Here is a 14,966-nt window from a genome sequence, read left to right as displayed (position 1 = left end):
ATTAGTGGCTGTTAGCAAGATGGGCAGGAATTGCTATTTGCCAGAAGCTGGGAATGTGTGATGGATGGATCACTTGATGATTACCTGCTCTGTTCATTCCTTCTGAGGCACTGGCATTGGCCACTATCGGAAGACTGGATACTGGGCTAGATGGACCATTGGTCTGACCCAGCGTGGCCGTTCTTATGAAAGACACAGTGACCTGGCCCCATATGGCTGATGTGTGTGCCTCAAGGCTGATGAGGAGCAGAGCAGGTCTTTTATACCCTTAAATTCTTGGCTGGTACCATCAACTCCTTGGAGACTATCTGTGACTGATAGGGCTTATATTTTCAAAAATGGCCAGTGATTTTTTTGGGTTGCCTATCTTGAGGCATACAAAAGGGCCTATTTTCAGCAGATAGGTGCTCATTACTTTCTGAAAACCACAGGCCCCTTTCAAGGTATCATGTTGATCACCTAAACAATTCACCAAAATTGCTAATCACTTTTGAAAAGTTATGCCTGGACTATAAAAAATTAAAAATAAGGACCATACCACAAACCGAGTTTCTATAATCCCAGAAGGAGTCTCTATGAAATCCATTAGGGACATATATTGGAAATCTCAATTTTTACGTGGAAGGGGCTCATACATGGTGATGGGTGGCAATACAAACCCATTAAGTTATAAGAGCTTTGTAAACACTTAGATTGTCATTTGAATCCATGCATATTGCACAATGTGAAATGGTGTTTGCACCAAGCCTTCTTTGACTTCTGGTTAGAACACATTTCTGGATGTGATAAGAGTTAAGCACCTAGTGACAATCCTCTAATGAACCTGTAACTATTTCATTTACAAAATGAGATGCTTCTCAGCTGGGGGTGAAAGTCAGGGAGCTGAGTAGATTTTAATTGGGCTCTGATTACTCAGATTTCTGGCACCTGGTGGTGTTTTGTACTCTAGCTGAAGAGAGCAGTTCTGAAGATGACAACTAGCCATGGTACCCAACTAATTGCAGTTTCTGTTTGCAACAGCCTGTAATTGGTACTGTAGAATTTTTATATGTTGATAGTGAGATGAAGCAGATTTTGCAAAGACAATTTGTGAAAAATCATTAGTAAGTTTGGGGAAGGTAGGAGCTAAAACAGTGAGTTTTATTTTTTCTTTTAGAATTCTATCTTGCTTGCAGTATTGTCACCCAAGTATTCAAAAATTGAGAGGGCTGCAAAAAAAAAAACAAAAAAAAACCCATTAGCTTTTTTGGGGGGGGAGGGGAGGAAGGGGGACGGTTCTCATTTACCTTCTGGTTCTTAAGCCTTGATAGTCCACATTTGCAACCTTTCTGCAACCCTGAGGGCTAATAACTTTTTTTTATGTGAAAGGTAAGATTGTCACAATCATATAAATTCAAGAGGTGGGGCTTTTAAATAGAAGCCAGATATGGCCAGACAATACAATCATGAGTTGGCAACAAAGTTTCCCCCCCACCCACCCACCCCCCGCCCCAAGGGGATCCTGCATTTTTTTCTATCAACACCTCTGTCTACCTTGAAACACTTAAAACAAGAGATTCTCTCTTCCAACTTCAGTGGAGAATTGCTTCCATTCACTTGTTTGTTGCTCCTGTAAAGGATACTTCCCTGACAGGACCAGCAGAGGCATGACAAGATCACAGTGTATTTTCTCTTCCTCCCAGTCTAGTAGCACATCAGATGTTGATAGCTGAAAGTTATTTTCAAGTGGCTGAGGCTTGGCTAGCAGAGGCCATAGGAATCCAGGAGGAAAAGTAGATGGAAACCAGTACACAAACCAGAAAGGAAGAGATGAAAAGATAACAGCAAATTGCTTAATTTTAGGGTTGACAATGTGTTTCTTTAACAGTCTGATTGCTTGTGGCAATTGGCGGTGAGTTGGTAGTCAGAAACTGAAATTCAACTCTAGACTGCCTTTTTAATGTGTTTAATTCTTCTTCTTCCCTGCGTCATTTCAGTGCATTTCAGATGATAATGCTTGTCTGAATCCCTCCATCCTGCCTCAGACTAGGATTACCAACTGTCTGCTTTTTACCCAGATGGTTCCATTTTTGGCTTGTGTGTCCAGGTGCTACTCAGACATCAGTGAATTAAAGACTAGGTTGATATACAGTAATTTGTTTTTGTATAGGTAGCTGGTGAAGCTATCCTTTGGGGTGGAGTGGGGCTGAGTAAAACTTTCAGGCTCCACTATTGTGTGTGAGAGTGAGAGAGAGTCATAGGAGACATAGTACCAGTGCCCATGATGTATAATCCTTGGGGGGGGAAATCAACTAGTTTCTATACAATAGTAGAATTGTCCTTGCCTGTCACTGCAAGATAATTGTGGATCCCTGAGCTCAGTGCTTAAAGAAGACTGTAAAAAGCGTGGATGTGGGTGGGAGGATTTGGGGTATCTGGTAATCCCAGCTGAAATAAATGTTCATGCACTTGGTAGGGCAGCACTTAAAGTGCACCCTCAGTGACCTGACTCCATTTTAAATTCCTTTTTTGCCAGGACTGTGACCCCTTGTGACTGCCCACTTTAAGCCTTGGCTGAGCTGGGCCCACAAAACAGCTGCAGTGTCAGTCCTCTTCTGGGCTGCAGTGCAGGGGGCAGTGTGCAGAGCGTGTGGCACACAACAGCTGTCTGTCCTGGGCTCCCCTTACCCAGAGCTCTTCTGAGGCAGAGGCAGAGAGCCCTGCTGGAGGCTGCCTGGCTGCTATCTCTGTCGGTGTGTGAGTGGCACTGACCTCCGGCTGGCAGAAGTGACTGTGGAGGGGTGCAGCTGGGCTAGAGGGGGCTGCTCCGAGCCCCGCACAGTGCAGCAGGCACAAAGAGCATGCAGTGAGCCCCACGTGGGACTCAATCCTTGGGGTGCTGTTCAGACTAAAGAGGGTTGCTGCTGTGGAGTGTATTTGAGCCCTGTAGCAGAGATTGCCTGGGAAGGGGAGGGAGAGAAGGCTTCTCCCCACCCTACCTGCCATTGCTGCCCAGTTAGGCACATGTCCCTCCGCGCCTGCTCCCAGACACTCAGGCAGGGATGATTCCACCCACCGAGCTGTAGGGGACCCTAGCTGGAAAGCCCCCCATGGGACAAATTTCCACTCCACACCTCTCCCCAGTCCCCCCCAGAGATGCAACTTACAGGGCAGCCTCCTGCTCCTGGCTGTGGGCTCTGGATCTGGACATGGCCAACAGGGAATGGGCAGGCAAGTGCTGTCTGCTGAAGGAAGCCCAGAGCATGCTGCAATCTGGAGCATGCTCCCCCACCCCAGCCCCTTCTAGGTGACACACAGCTGTAACTAGTGGGGGGGCACGTGCCTCCCCCATTTCTCTAGAGCCTCTGGTGCAGATTCCCAGAAGCGAGGAGGCAGCGCTCCCTCTGGCATTGGCGTTCTCAGCGTGTCCCTGCAGCGCACAGCCGGCTGAGCTCAGCTTCTCACCTGCCACATGAGGCTGTTTTGCCTTCTCTGCTGGCAGAGAGATCTCTATCAGGGCTCTGTGGCACCATCTTGCCCCAGCCAGGACCAGGGAGTGAGGCAATCACTGCAGCAATCTTGGCATTTTTTTTTAGCACACAGTCTGGCCGCAGCTGTCCACACTGAAGTGCTACAGCGGCTCAGCTACCCCTGTGCTGCTGCAACTTTTCTAGTAAGGACCTGGCCTAAAGCTTTCCTTGTGTGTGGCAAAAGCCAATAATCCTTTATAGTGGTCACGTTTAACAAGTCAGCATTTTACATACAGTTGTCACATTCTGGTATCTTGAGTTACTGCAGCTATTTCCATAAACTGAGAAGAGGAATGAACTGTGGTATGTCAGAAGTGGGATGTATCAAAATTAATTAAATTAAGTGATTGATTAATTCTTAATTAATACTGTAATAAGAGTAACTGGAGTGTGAAGAATTTATCCTTTTTCTTTCTGGTTTCATTTATTTACTGAGAGTCTATTTTTCAAAGTTTGTTTAGGTTATTTACTTAGAGTTGTGAGAAATGTGAACTTTGAGAAAATATTTGTGCAGTTTTTGCACAATCCCAACAGTGTAGTTGTGATAAGTGTTGTGTGCATAAAAATGTTAGAATGCACTTTGTTATAACAATTCTGATCTGTCCCAAAATGAATTGATAGTAAACTACCTGGACCAAATTACTCACACCTGAGTAACTCCAGAATCTCTGACATCAGTGCAAACAGCAAATGTAAAGGTTTAAAGTGAAATTGCTTTATGTATGCATGCTGAATATTGGATCGTATATTTATTTGCTTTTATTTTTAATGCACAACCTAAGACTGGAACTTTTCCATATGTTTTGTTAGCTAGGTGATGACAAATGTTATGTATCTTTTTTTTTTTATTCAGTGAATTAAATTTTTGGGCTAATTAGCAGTGACCTGAAGGTGATTCATACTGTGAGCGTACAAAGGAAGTTCAAGATATAAAAAGAGGCTTATGAGCTTGAATACCTTTGACTGGAGTTAGAGTTTAGTTATGCATTATGCAACGATACACCATACATAAAGGCACTGTGAAATGGGTGCAGGCTGGCAGTAGGGGGCGGAGGGGAGGGGAAAGAGGGCAATGCCAGTAAAACTTCAAATATTGCTGGTTCACTTTAGACTTCTTCAAAAGTTGCCTTTAGTTTACCTTGAGTAAACATCCTTAGAAAGGCAAGCAACTTTCATTTAAAAAAAAACAAAAAACATCTGAATTATAGCTGCCATTTAAATTAAGCGCAGGATTTAAATCCAGCTGTCAAATAGCACAATTGCCACTGTAAATCAGTAGTTCAGGGTAAGATACCACTCAGTAAAATATTTGAACTATTTATTACTGTTCTTGACCACTTTCCATCAAGGTCAACTGTACAGGCAAGGGACATATCACAGTCACCTTGGCCGTGTCTCTAGGAAAAAAAGTTTAATTTTTTTTGGTAGATTTATTTATTTATTCTTGAAGTAGATTCTAACTCACATGAAAGCTACAAACTGCCTTGTCTTTACTAGGATTTTTCCTTCACTTAGTTCCTAGTGTAGAGAACTTTAACACTTGTTAAAATATTCAAATGAAGACTTGATACAATTTTTTTTCTGTGGCTTTTCTCAAGTTTTAATTTTAAATTTTTGTTTCAATGTTATCTGTGTAAATAATAAACTGCAAAATAAACTATTTTTTAAAATTGTGAAAATTTTAAGTTTTACATTAGTTTACAAAAGTGATTTGTGTTCAGTTATTGAAAATTTGTATAGTATTTTTATAGATTTTTTTCCTTTTTAAAAGCACGCTTTAGAATTTCAAAAAAGATTTTCAAATAATAAATTTTCAAACAAATTTGATTTTGAAGAAAAAAATGCCATCACTTGACTAAGCTGACCAATCGAAATTGGTAGTACATACTGAATAGTAATTTTTTTTTAAAATCCAAGTTTTTTGGGAGGAAAAAAGTCCTGATCCTGCAGACTTGCATACATGAATTCACTATTCACACACAACACTAATCTCATCTGAATTACTAACATATATAAAGTTTAAAACGTGTGTAATGGTTTGGAATCATGGCCCAAACTACTGTGTGAAAGTTCTGGAGGAAAAAAGTTTTATTTTTTCAACTGAGTTTTGACCTGCTTTGCTTATGAGCTTGAAACTAGGCAAACAAGGGTTAACCATTGTCTGTCTCTGAGATGGCTGGGTGAATGAAGAGCTGGGTTAAGTCATTTAAATAGTTTTTTGAATAGAACCTAAAAGGTCCTTCATTAATTCCTCCTGTAAATTCAAAGGTCCTCCCCTTTCATTTTAAGTTTTATGTTAAATACTGTAAATATACTAGAGATTGGAGAGACTGAATAAGGGACATTTCATTAACTTACAAATGAGCTTGGATATAGAATCTGTTTGAAAATCAATTGTTTAAAATTTGAAGGGAAGGAGTGGCACTTAATTGGGTTAAGACTCTTCATTCCCTCTAAGTAGTAACAAACTAAGCCGTGGTTTACACTGCAGAGTTAGGTCGAGGTAAACTGCCTTACATCAGTCTAACTCTGTAAGCATCCACACTAAAATGTATGTTCCATAAATGTAACCTGCCCACTATACTGACCTAATAACTCCACCTCCGCGAGAGGCGTAGCGCTTAACTCGATGTAGTTAGGTTGATGCAGTGTTAGTGCAGACACTGAGGGGCTTATATCTACTGTTGCTCCTTTCAGAACTCTTCCCGCAATGCCTCAGGCTGGCAGTTACATCGGTGTAAGTGCTCCTGATGAGGACGCATACTGTGGATACAAGCAGCCTAGTGTTGCCATGCAAAAGCCATTTAATTACTGTGGTGGCTGTATGTCAATATAACTTAGGTTGACTTAGTTTTGTAGTCTAGGCATACCCTAAAGGGGGTATCAAGGGAGCCCCTCCTAAGGGGGAAACAAGTTTAAACTAATTGAGGGAGCCAGACAGAAGGTCATCTAATTTTATTTGGAACTCTCCAGAGAAAACATAGCTGTGGTCGGTGACAGGAGGAGGCTGAAGAGTCCAGTCTGCATGGTGAGAGAGGCATGCTTCCTCATAGCCAGCTGCCATATAGTCTCTTAAGACCTAGTGGCATCACTCAATGGAGTTAAAATTATGGGCTTGTCTTCAATGCAGAGATAAATGGAGTTACAACTTAATATATGTCCACATATAAACACTCTTAGCTATGTTGTGGAGGTGCTTTGAACTCTAGTTGCTGGCTCAAGAGAGAATATAGGCTACCTATATCTCGAGTGACCTCTACCTGTAACTCAAGTGAATGAGACTCATTTGTTACTAACATGACCACTCTGTAGTAGGGACATGTCTGTGTGCTGCAAGTCCTTCAGTGCCTTTCCACAATTCTCTCTGTGTGCTCTGAAAGGACAGACCTGTTTTTGCCCAATTCACTGGTAAATAATTCATAGAGTAGTTTGTATTACTGCAGCACTAAGAACCATGAAATGTGTCACACACGAGTGAGTATGGCACCAGTGCTGCACGTCAAGTGTTACTGTGCAGTGTGGCACTTACTGGAGCAAAGCTAACTCGAGAGTAGTAACTTGTGTGTAGATAAACTTGAGTTAACTCTGCAGTGAAAACATACCTTTTAGATGCTTTTGAAAATCCCACCTCTAGATAAGGGATGAAATTATCATCCAAAACCTTTCAAGTCATTCAAGACTTAATTTGAAGCCTAAAATAATTGATCTACATGAAAGTCAACCTAGTCTCTTCTAACGTGGCATTCATTTTAATTTTTTGATGATTTTATTTTGTAGAGGACAGAAGCCTCTTCCATCTCAGATCTGCAATGAGTGCCAAAGCTGCTATCAACAAGGAAATTTTCGCCCCACATGATGAAAGGATGCTGGGAGCTGTCCAAGTGAAAAGGAGAACAAAGAAAAAGATCCCTTTCCTTGCAACGGGGGGCCAGGGTGAATATTTAACCTACATCTGCCTGTCAGGTAAAATAAATGATTTTGACATCCAGCCATCCTTTCAGTTATCTTTGAAGTTATCTTTGAAGTTTGATTAACTGATTGGCTGATTGTTGCTATAAGAAACAGAGTGACTTGCATTTTAATAATGCAAGTGGCTGAACTATGATGGTTACATCTTTAAGTTTTATAAATTTGAATGCAGGAAGTGTGTGGTGTATCAGATGATAAAGCTGACTGAAACAATGGCTGATTTATCAGATGGTTTCACGGTTCTTATTAAAACAGTCTTTGGTGGCATAGCTGCACGGTATGAACTTATCCTGTAGTTAGTGTATTTGAAAATATTAGGTCTTTGCTAATCTGATTCAGCTATTCCTCTGAGGGATGAACTTTATATTGTACCTGCTTCTTTTATTTCCTTCATTTGTCTGAAACTAATATGCTCCCTCCTCCCTTTCAAAGATTCCCTCTGTGTATGATTACGTCATTGGGACCATGACAACTTAGCTGTAACTGGAATATTTTCAGCTCTGTGAAGAATGTCACTGTCACCTAATTTAAAAAGGGGATGAAAAACAAGTATTTCTTGAAAGGATTTTGGGCGAGGATGGGAAGAAAGAACATAAAAATCTCTTTGAGAGGTCATGTGGGAAGGATGATCTAGTTGTTGCTGATGTGTTTAGTATTCATTGCAGTATCTTATTAGGCGTCTACCAACTAGCCTAACAAAAAGGCTCCAAGTTTGAGTAAGGGTAATATGGTGACATGGCCTTAATGCTTTCTGCTATTTTAAAACTGTATATTCTTTTCTTACTACCTGATGTTAAAACTTAACTATTATATATTGCCTTCTTTTTGCTCATTCAGGTTGAGAGAGTAAACTGAATCCTGTGACAACATAATCTGCATGCCACAACATAATTAATTTCCCAGGAATTGTTGTTTTTATGCATCTATATGCTATATACCTGTTAGAGCATAAATAAATATAATTGTAGCGATCGTAAAAGACAGACTTCTTTGTACTGAGACAAAGAAAATAAGAGTTATTTAAATAATTTATAAATCCCTGAAGGAATACTTCAAATTTGGGCCAAAATTTAAATTTTGTTTAAAACCGACAAAACAGCCAAGCTGCCATAAAACTGAAGACCAATAGAAATGATTCCACAATTTAAAAAACGCTATTTTCATTGATTTTACTTTTCAAATAAATAGTCCCCTGCAGCATTTTAAACAGCAAAGAAGTGATTCATTGATTTTTTTTTCTCATTCTCCCTGCTGAAAACAATGCAAAAAGTAAGCAAGAAGTGTAGTAACAAGTACATTGAATTTAGTTAAGAAATCTGTTTCTTTGACATGACTCTAAATTGACCTTTTCCCTTTAAGTGGAAAGATATGAAATAAACAGTGGATTTTTGTGTTTGCTGCTGCCTTCTTTTATGAAAGTACTTTGATCTGAGATGGTTATATTTTTTTTTTTTTTAAGTGGAGCTGCCATTTATGTATTCAAAGTCTTAGAAAAATAATGTCCTCTTAGTTGTCGGGCTGCTTTGAGAACAGTCTTTCTGTAATTGTTTTTAGTGTACCACTGTAGAGTCAGGAGCAGCTGGGGGGAGATTGCAGGCTGCTTGGAGACATGTCAGTCACATTGATGTCTCTTGCCTAAGCATCTATTCTTACTCTTATTGTCTCCATTTGAACAACAAATATAGAAACAACATATGTTTAGTATTCTGATTTCATATTATTTCCCCTTAAATCACACTTTTAAACTGTTTGTTTTCAAGCTCATAGTGAACTGGTACCACCTTCTGGCTAAAATGATATGGCTGACAGCCAATGAGAGAGAGACCCTGAAATATGAGCTATAAGTCTGAATTGGGGACACTCTCTCTCTAGTATTTTCTTTTCAGCTGTTAATATCCTAGGAATCCTACATCTAATGTATGAATCCTCAGTTGCCTTTTTCATTCTTTCTCCATTGCCTTCCTTCTGCAATCTTCAAAGAGATGAAGAAATTGCACTTTTATGCTGAAATACTTCAGGGTTATCACAGTGAAATACATACGCAGCTAAATTAAGAATATAGTTGTGTAAACACTTTGAAATTAGTTTCAGTTTTGGTGGATTTTTTGTTTGTTTGTTTGACTGGAAGTTTTCAGGTCTGATTTATCCTATGGTCTAATCCTAGACGTAAGCTCTGGGTTTTTGTGACGTTATGAGGAACCGGCGTAATACCAGTGGTCATATTAGAAAATACCATTGGAATTTTTCAGTAAACGTGTGTCATACCTGAAGGGTATCCAGATAAGTCTGCTGTTCTTGGTTTGGTCTTTTCCAGAAAGATTTCTTTCCAATACAAATTAACTTAAATTACCAAAGTATAAAAAGGCAAAACTTATTAACGACTCTCCTTTTATGGTATGTATGTATAATATGCATTATATATGTGTACATGTTCGGATATATAGCAAGTATATAATGTGTTTATGTATGTGCACATAAGGACCAACCAGACTTCAAAAAAATTTTACTATATATTTAGGTATGGAATGATTAGATTTTAGTTGGTAAAAGTTGGTCATCATTTGATTTCAATGTACACACACAAATGATAACATAGTTCCATCATTAAAAATGAAAAAGATAATTTACAAATAGGCAAAGTAAGAACAATGTTTGTCGAGAACTTATTAAAGTTTAAGGATATGTACTTCGTGTGTTGGACATATGATGTTGACAATTTGTGATTTTTACATTTATAAAACTTTAACTTTTTTTTTTTTTAATAGCAACGTCTGCAGTCATTAAATAATTTTCTGACTCCCTGTACTGCTTGACTGCCCCAATTTCCTGAAACTGTGGGAATTTAAATTGATAAAAATCTTACTGCTTTTGTGTGTCATTCCACAGACTAGTTTACTTTGTGCTCTGCTAAAGTAATTTTGATATAACTTGTTTTTAATGAGAGTTTAACTTGCAGACTGAAACAGTTAGCACAAATGAAGTGACTTGTTAAATTGTGCTAATAAATATTCCATGGACAAGAAGTCCCTGCTAAGTTCTACTGTTAGAATCTAGGTTCTGATATGTACAGAAACCTGAAACTAATCATGGTAATACCATATTTACTGTTCAAGCTGTAACTTCTGAGTTACATGATATATTAAAAATCAGTTAAACATTATTTTCATCCTAAGTGTATTGTATGTATTGTACAAAACGTTTCATCCCGAATATGTATTGTACAAAACTACTAGGGACCTAAAGACCTCTGTAAAGAGCCCCTCTGTTCTATGTCTATGTGTTTCCAAGAGAAGGACAGTTGGAACTCTGGAATGTTGTGAAGGTCAACTGTTAAACATTACGAGCTGAAAGAGAGGGAGGAAGAAACTACCTTTTAAAATTTGTTTAACTTAAGCGTGTGCTTAACTACGTGCCTGAGTGCTTTGCTGAATTGGGACCTAAGATAAGATTAGAAAGAATTGTTTATGATGGTCTAAGGAGGGATAATGACTTGAAACTATGTGAAGGTTAATTTAGGGATAGGGTTACAAAATTGCCTAACTGTCTATTAAACTGTAGAATAATAGGTCAAAGGTAGGGGAAGAAACCCTATTGTGTGCTTACATAAAGCATTCTAATATACTGTAGTGATAAGGGCTAACCATAAAGTGGGACTGACCAGCATTGAGGAGCCATACACATTTTAACGATGGAGATGGGAAAAAAGCAAGAAATAGGCAGAGGGGAAATGGAGAAAAACAGATAGAACAAACAGAATGTCTCTTAAAAGAAAGAGTTGGAAAGGATTTGACATAGAGAAAAGTTAGTAAATTCAAAGTTAAAAACAGATTCCATCTGTAGTACTTTACCACCTCCTTCACATCACCAGACAAAGTGACAAGATGTTAAGTGAGTCAGACTTAACTTTGAGTTTTGTGGCCTTCATATTATGTAACCTTAAACTTAAGTTCTAAAAAGGACTTTTTGTTTAGCCTTATTGTTAAATGAATGTGTGAATAAAGTGCTAAGAATATGGAATATGCTCTGTATACTTTAGGAAGTCATGTTTCAGAAAAAACGATGCTTAACTGTACCTATATTGCCAACCCCAAGTGTTTAAAGGAGTTTGCACCGATTATACTAAATTAGTATAAAAATTCATTTTAAGTTAAACCAGTACAATTTTCTTCTCTAGACCAGGCCTAAGGAGCTGGCTTTCCTTCCTCTTCCTCATATATTGGTATATTGAAAAATGTTGAATGTGAGAACATCCTAGTTTTTTGTATGGCTTTTATGTAAATATGACAATTTTAATTTTAAAATTGTCAAAGAAAAAAATTAATCTTCCATGCACCATGAGAAATCAAAAGAGCAAAGGAATAATAAGAATTGAATCTACCTCTCTTTCATTCCCCCCCCTTCCTTTCGCTACCATTAGACTCTCATGATCTATCTCGGAGCAATTCCTCACCCGAAGTGCTGAAGCAACTTTCTTTTATTATTTTTAAATCTCTGTGCTACCAAGTCTCAGACTTCTTCACAGGGAAATCAACAAACAGCTGCAAATGCCACAGGTTACTAATCTCTGATCCAAAGCCTGTTGAGACAAGGCCTCCCTATACTACACTAATGCTATGTGCTTAACTTTGTTCTAATCCTAGGATTGCTCTAATGCTTTACTCTTTTTAACTCATTAAAAACCAACTCCTTTTGAAGTATTGAATTTCTGAATTTATGCTTTGCTTTTGCCCTCCTGCTCTCCATCCAACTTTTTTTTGAAGTTATTGGTTTATTTGCTGCTACTTCTCATACTACTTCTCATACAATGCTATTGAATGTGGCTTCTATTTCCTTTGAAATGTTTCAAGTACCACTAATACCATTCAATACAACATTGCTAGAAGGAACATTTTGTTGTTCCAATTCAACATACTTTGAAGTTAAGGGTTGCTGTGGTATATAATACCTGTATAATATCTGTATGCAAAATACTAAGGTTTTTGCCATTAAAAAACAAAGCAAAACAACCAAAAAACCCCACTGCAAAGCAACTAATGACAAAAAAAAAGATTCCAAATGAGGTTCCCCACTATAACCTCCAAGCTTTATTTCATGCGTGGAACTAATGACTAACCAACATTCATTTACACTTCTAGCTCATTCACTTTACATGACTTTAAATTACAAATTGCAATAACCACCACTGACCCACTCCATTCAGTTCCAGCATAAACATCAGATTTCATTATCCCTTCTGCTCTACCAATGGCGTCCACCTCGACCACTTATTTGCTCCACTTCTCCCACAGATATTTCTGTGTTTCCTTCCATACTATTTTGTGCTTATGGAATGGAATGTCCTTTAACCAGTCATAAGATCACTACTGTCTTCGCCTTCAGCAGTTGTCTGAAAACCCACACTGCTGAGGTGGCTGCCAGAAATTGGCCACCCTTTAATAGGTTGAGAGGTTGTTAAATAAAGCTGCTGTGTGCATTTCTTCTCTGTGTGTTATAAAATATATAATGTCCTCTGAGTCTGACTAGTTAGCTAGTATTAGGGCCTCGATGGGTTGCTTCCGTTGGAGGAGAATTTGATTGTAGGAGCCAGGTATTTCTTTGATGCAGTCCTGTCTTGTTTACAGAGAATTTACACAAATCCAGGAGTCAGTTTCCTTGTTCAGAAATCCAAGTGTGCCTTTTCAGTGAGTTCTCTGCCCAGTAGAAGCTCTTGTCTCTTGGATTCCTCCGAGGGCCAACTTGCTGCTCTTGCTGTTTTCCTCTTTATTTTCTGGTTCCTTTCTCTTCCTCTCACACACAGCTGCAACCAAACAATGCCCTTGCTCCTGCAATTGCATTCAGTCTCCAGGAACATCTCTCGTCTCTCCCAGTTTACCTTTTGCTCAGCCCTTGCCATGCTGGCTTGGATGGTGGTGTCTCTTGTTTCAGCTATCACTAAACAAAGGCACATTTAATCACTCCATCTCTTAGCCTGAATGAAGGGAGCTCAATATGTCGATAGACTTCTACCAGGACTGTGATTAATGGCTGCAATTAACATCTACGAGCATAACTAGAGATATATGGTATGTGTGTAATAATACATATACCCTCTCTCCTCCCCTTAACCTTCATATGTTATTTGTCTTGGGTGGAAAAAAAAAGGCACACCTGATATTAATTCCAATCTTTTCTCTGCCCAATTTGTATGCTGAATCCTGTTCCCCTCTGCAGCTCCCCACCGTCGTTTTTATTGCTTTTCTGTTTAGATTGCAAGCTACTCTGAACAGGGATTCTCTCTGTGTCAGTGTGGCACCCAGTGCAGAAGGGTCACTATCCTGCCTGAGAGCATCTGACCACTCTCAAAATACAAATAATAATTGAAAATTAGAATTTGCAGGAGAAGAATACACACTTAAATGTTCCGATTTTAGCTTTCCCAATCATAGTGCCTTAAAATGTTGGTGTTTGTTACTTGAGACATTCCGTTTTCCTTGAAGTTTTACAGGAAAATGCTTTGAAATATTTAAATTTCTTAATCAAAGTCAAGAAAATTGTCATAGGATTCTTACAGCTAGGTGAAGAGACAGTTACGAAGTTTCAGTTTGTGTTGAAAGTAGGCTCTTCGTAGTATTCCAGGATCCACGTCTGTTAGATCGATTGCCATGTCTTTCTTTTTGAATCTGAAGGAGTGGGACTTGAATAAACACTATGCTTCCTTGCAGTGGATGGGGAGACGTTTTTTCCTTGGGTCTATGAACATTTGCTAGTACTGGTGCTGCATGCTATTTATTCAAGTCCTACCCCGTCTTGTTTTTGCAGCATGTGTGTGAATGGCATTTCTTTTTCAGACTGTGAACTTTGTCCAGCCCTGCAGCACAGGAAAATTGGCAAAGTTTATCCTATTCCTGTACTTCAGATATTTACTTTGACTTTCATGTGTGAAGTGAATCGACACTTACATTTACTTCGTACCTGTTTTTTTAAGGCAGTACATTGAGGGTGACTGAGATTTGTCTTTACTAATCCTTTACATTATTATCAATGAGTTTATATTAAGCTATTCTCCTTTTTACTAACCCCTTATCCATATAGCTTCTGAACAAGTTAGTGCCTTTGTGGAATTATTTTAAATATTTCCATGATTTTGTTGCTTCTGAAAGATGCTCCATTGTGGCAGCACTGGAAACAGACACTTTTTTATAGAGAGCAAATAGATATGGCAGTGACATTGCAGACAAGTTTACCATCTTTTCCTCAGTTATGTGTCTAAGCCTTGCTCTTCAGGAGGCTATTACTAGGACTTAGAGGGCAGTTTTCATGTCCAACCTGCTCCTTGGCTCTTAAGACCCCATCAGATTGTACCAGGAAGAATGCCAAAGATGATGGCTTCATGTATATGATGTGGATATGTATGTACAAGAAACTGGAGTAAGACTAACTTGCTTAACAGGCCATCAAAATGCTCATTTTGATTTTTTGGGGTCACTCCTTAACATGGATGGATTCAGA

The 14,966-nt window shown here is 38.9% G+C and overlaps 1 protein-coding gene across 3 annotated transcripts in view; it reads left to right on the top strand.

Annotated features, from left to right (window-relative positions):
• The window catches only part of STXBP6 (syntaxin binding protein 6), a 222,573-nt gene that overhangs the window by 51,118 nt on the left and 156,489 nt on the right, over window positions 1-14,966 (top strand). For all 3 annotated transcript variants that reach the window (XM_067558076.1, XM_067558075.1, XM_067558074.1), the window contains exon 2: window positions 7,287-7,472. In XM_067558076.1, the coding sequence (XP_067414177.1) occupies window positions 7,287-7,472 (186 nt within the window). The remainder of the gene's footprint in view (window positions 1-7,286; window positions 7,473-14,966) is intronic.

Source organism: Emydura macquarii, unplaced genomic scaffold, assembly GCF_026122565.2.
Source record: "Emydura macquarii macquarii isolate MOO-44397 ecotype Brisbane River unplaced genomic scaffold, CSIRO-AGI_Emac_v2 contig_1876, whole genome shotgun sequence".
NCBI classification, from domain to species: Eukaryota; Metazoa; Chordata; order Testudines; family Chelidae; genus Emydura; species Emydura macquarii.
This window is presented reverse-complemented; position numbering and strand designations above follow the sequence as displayed.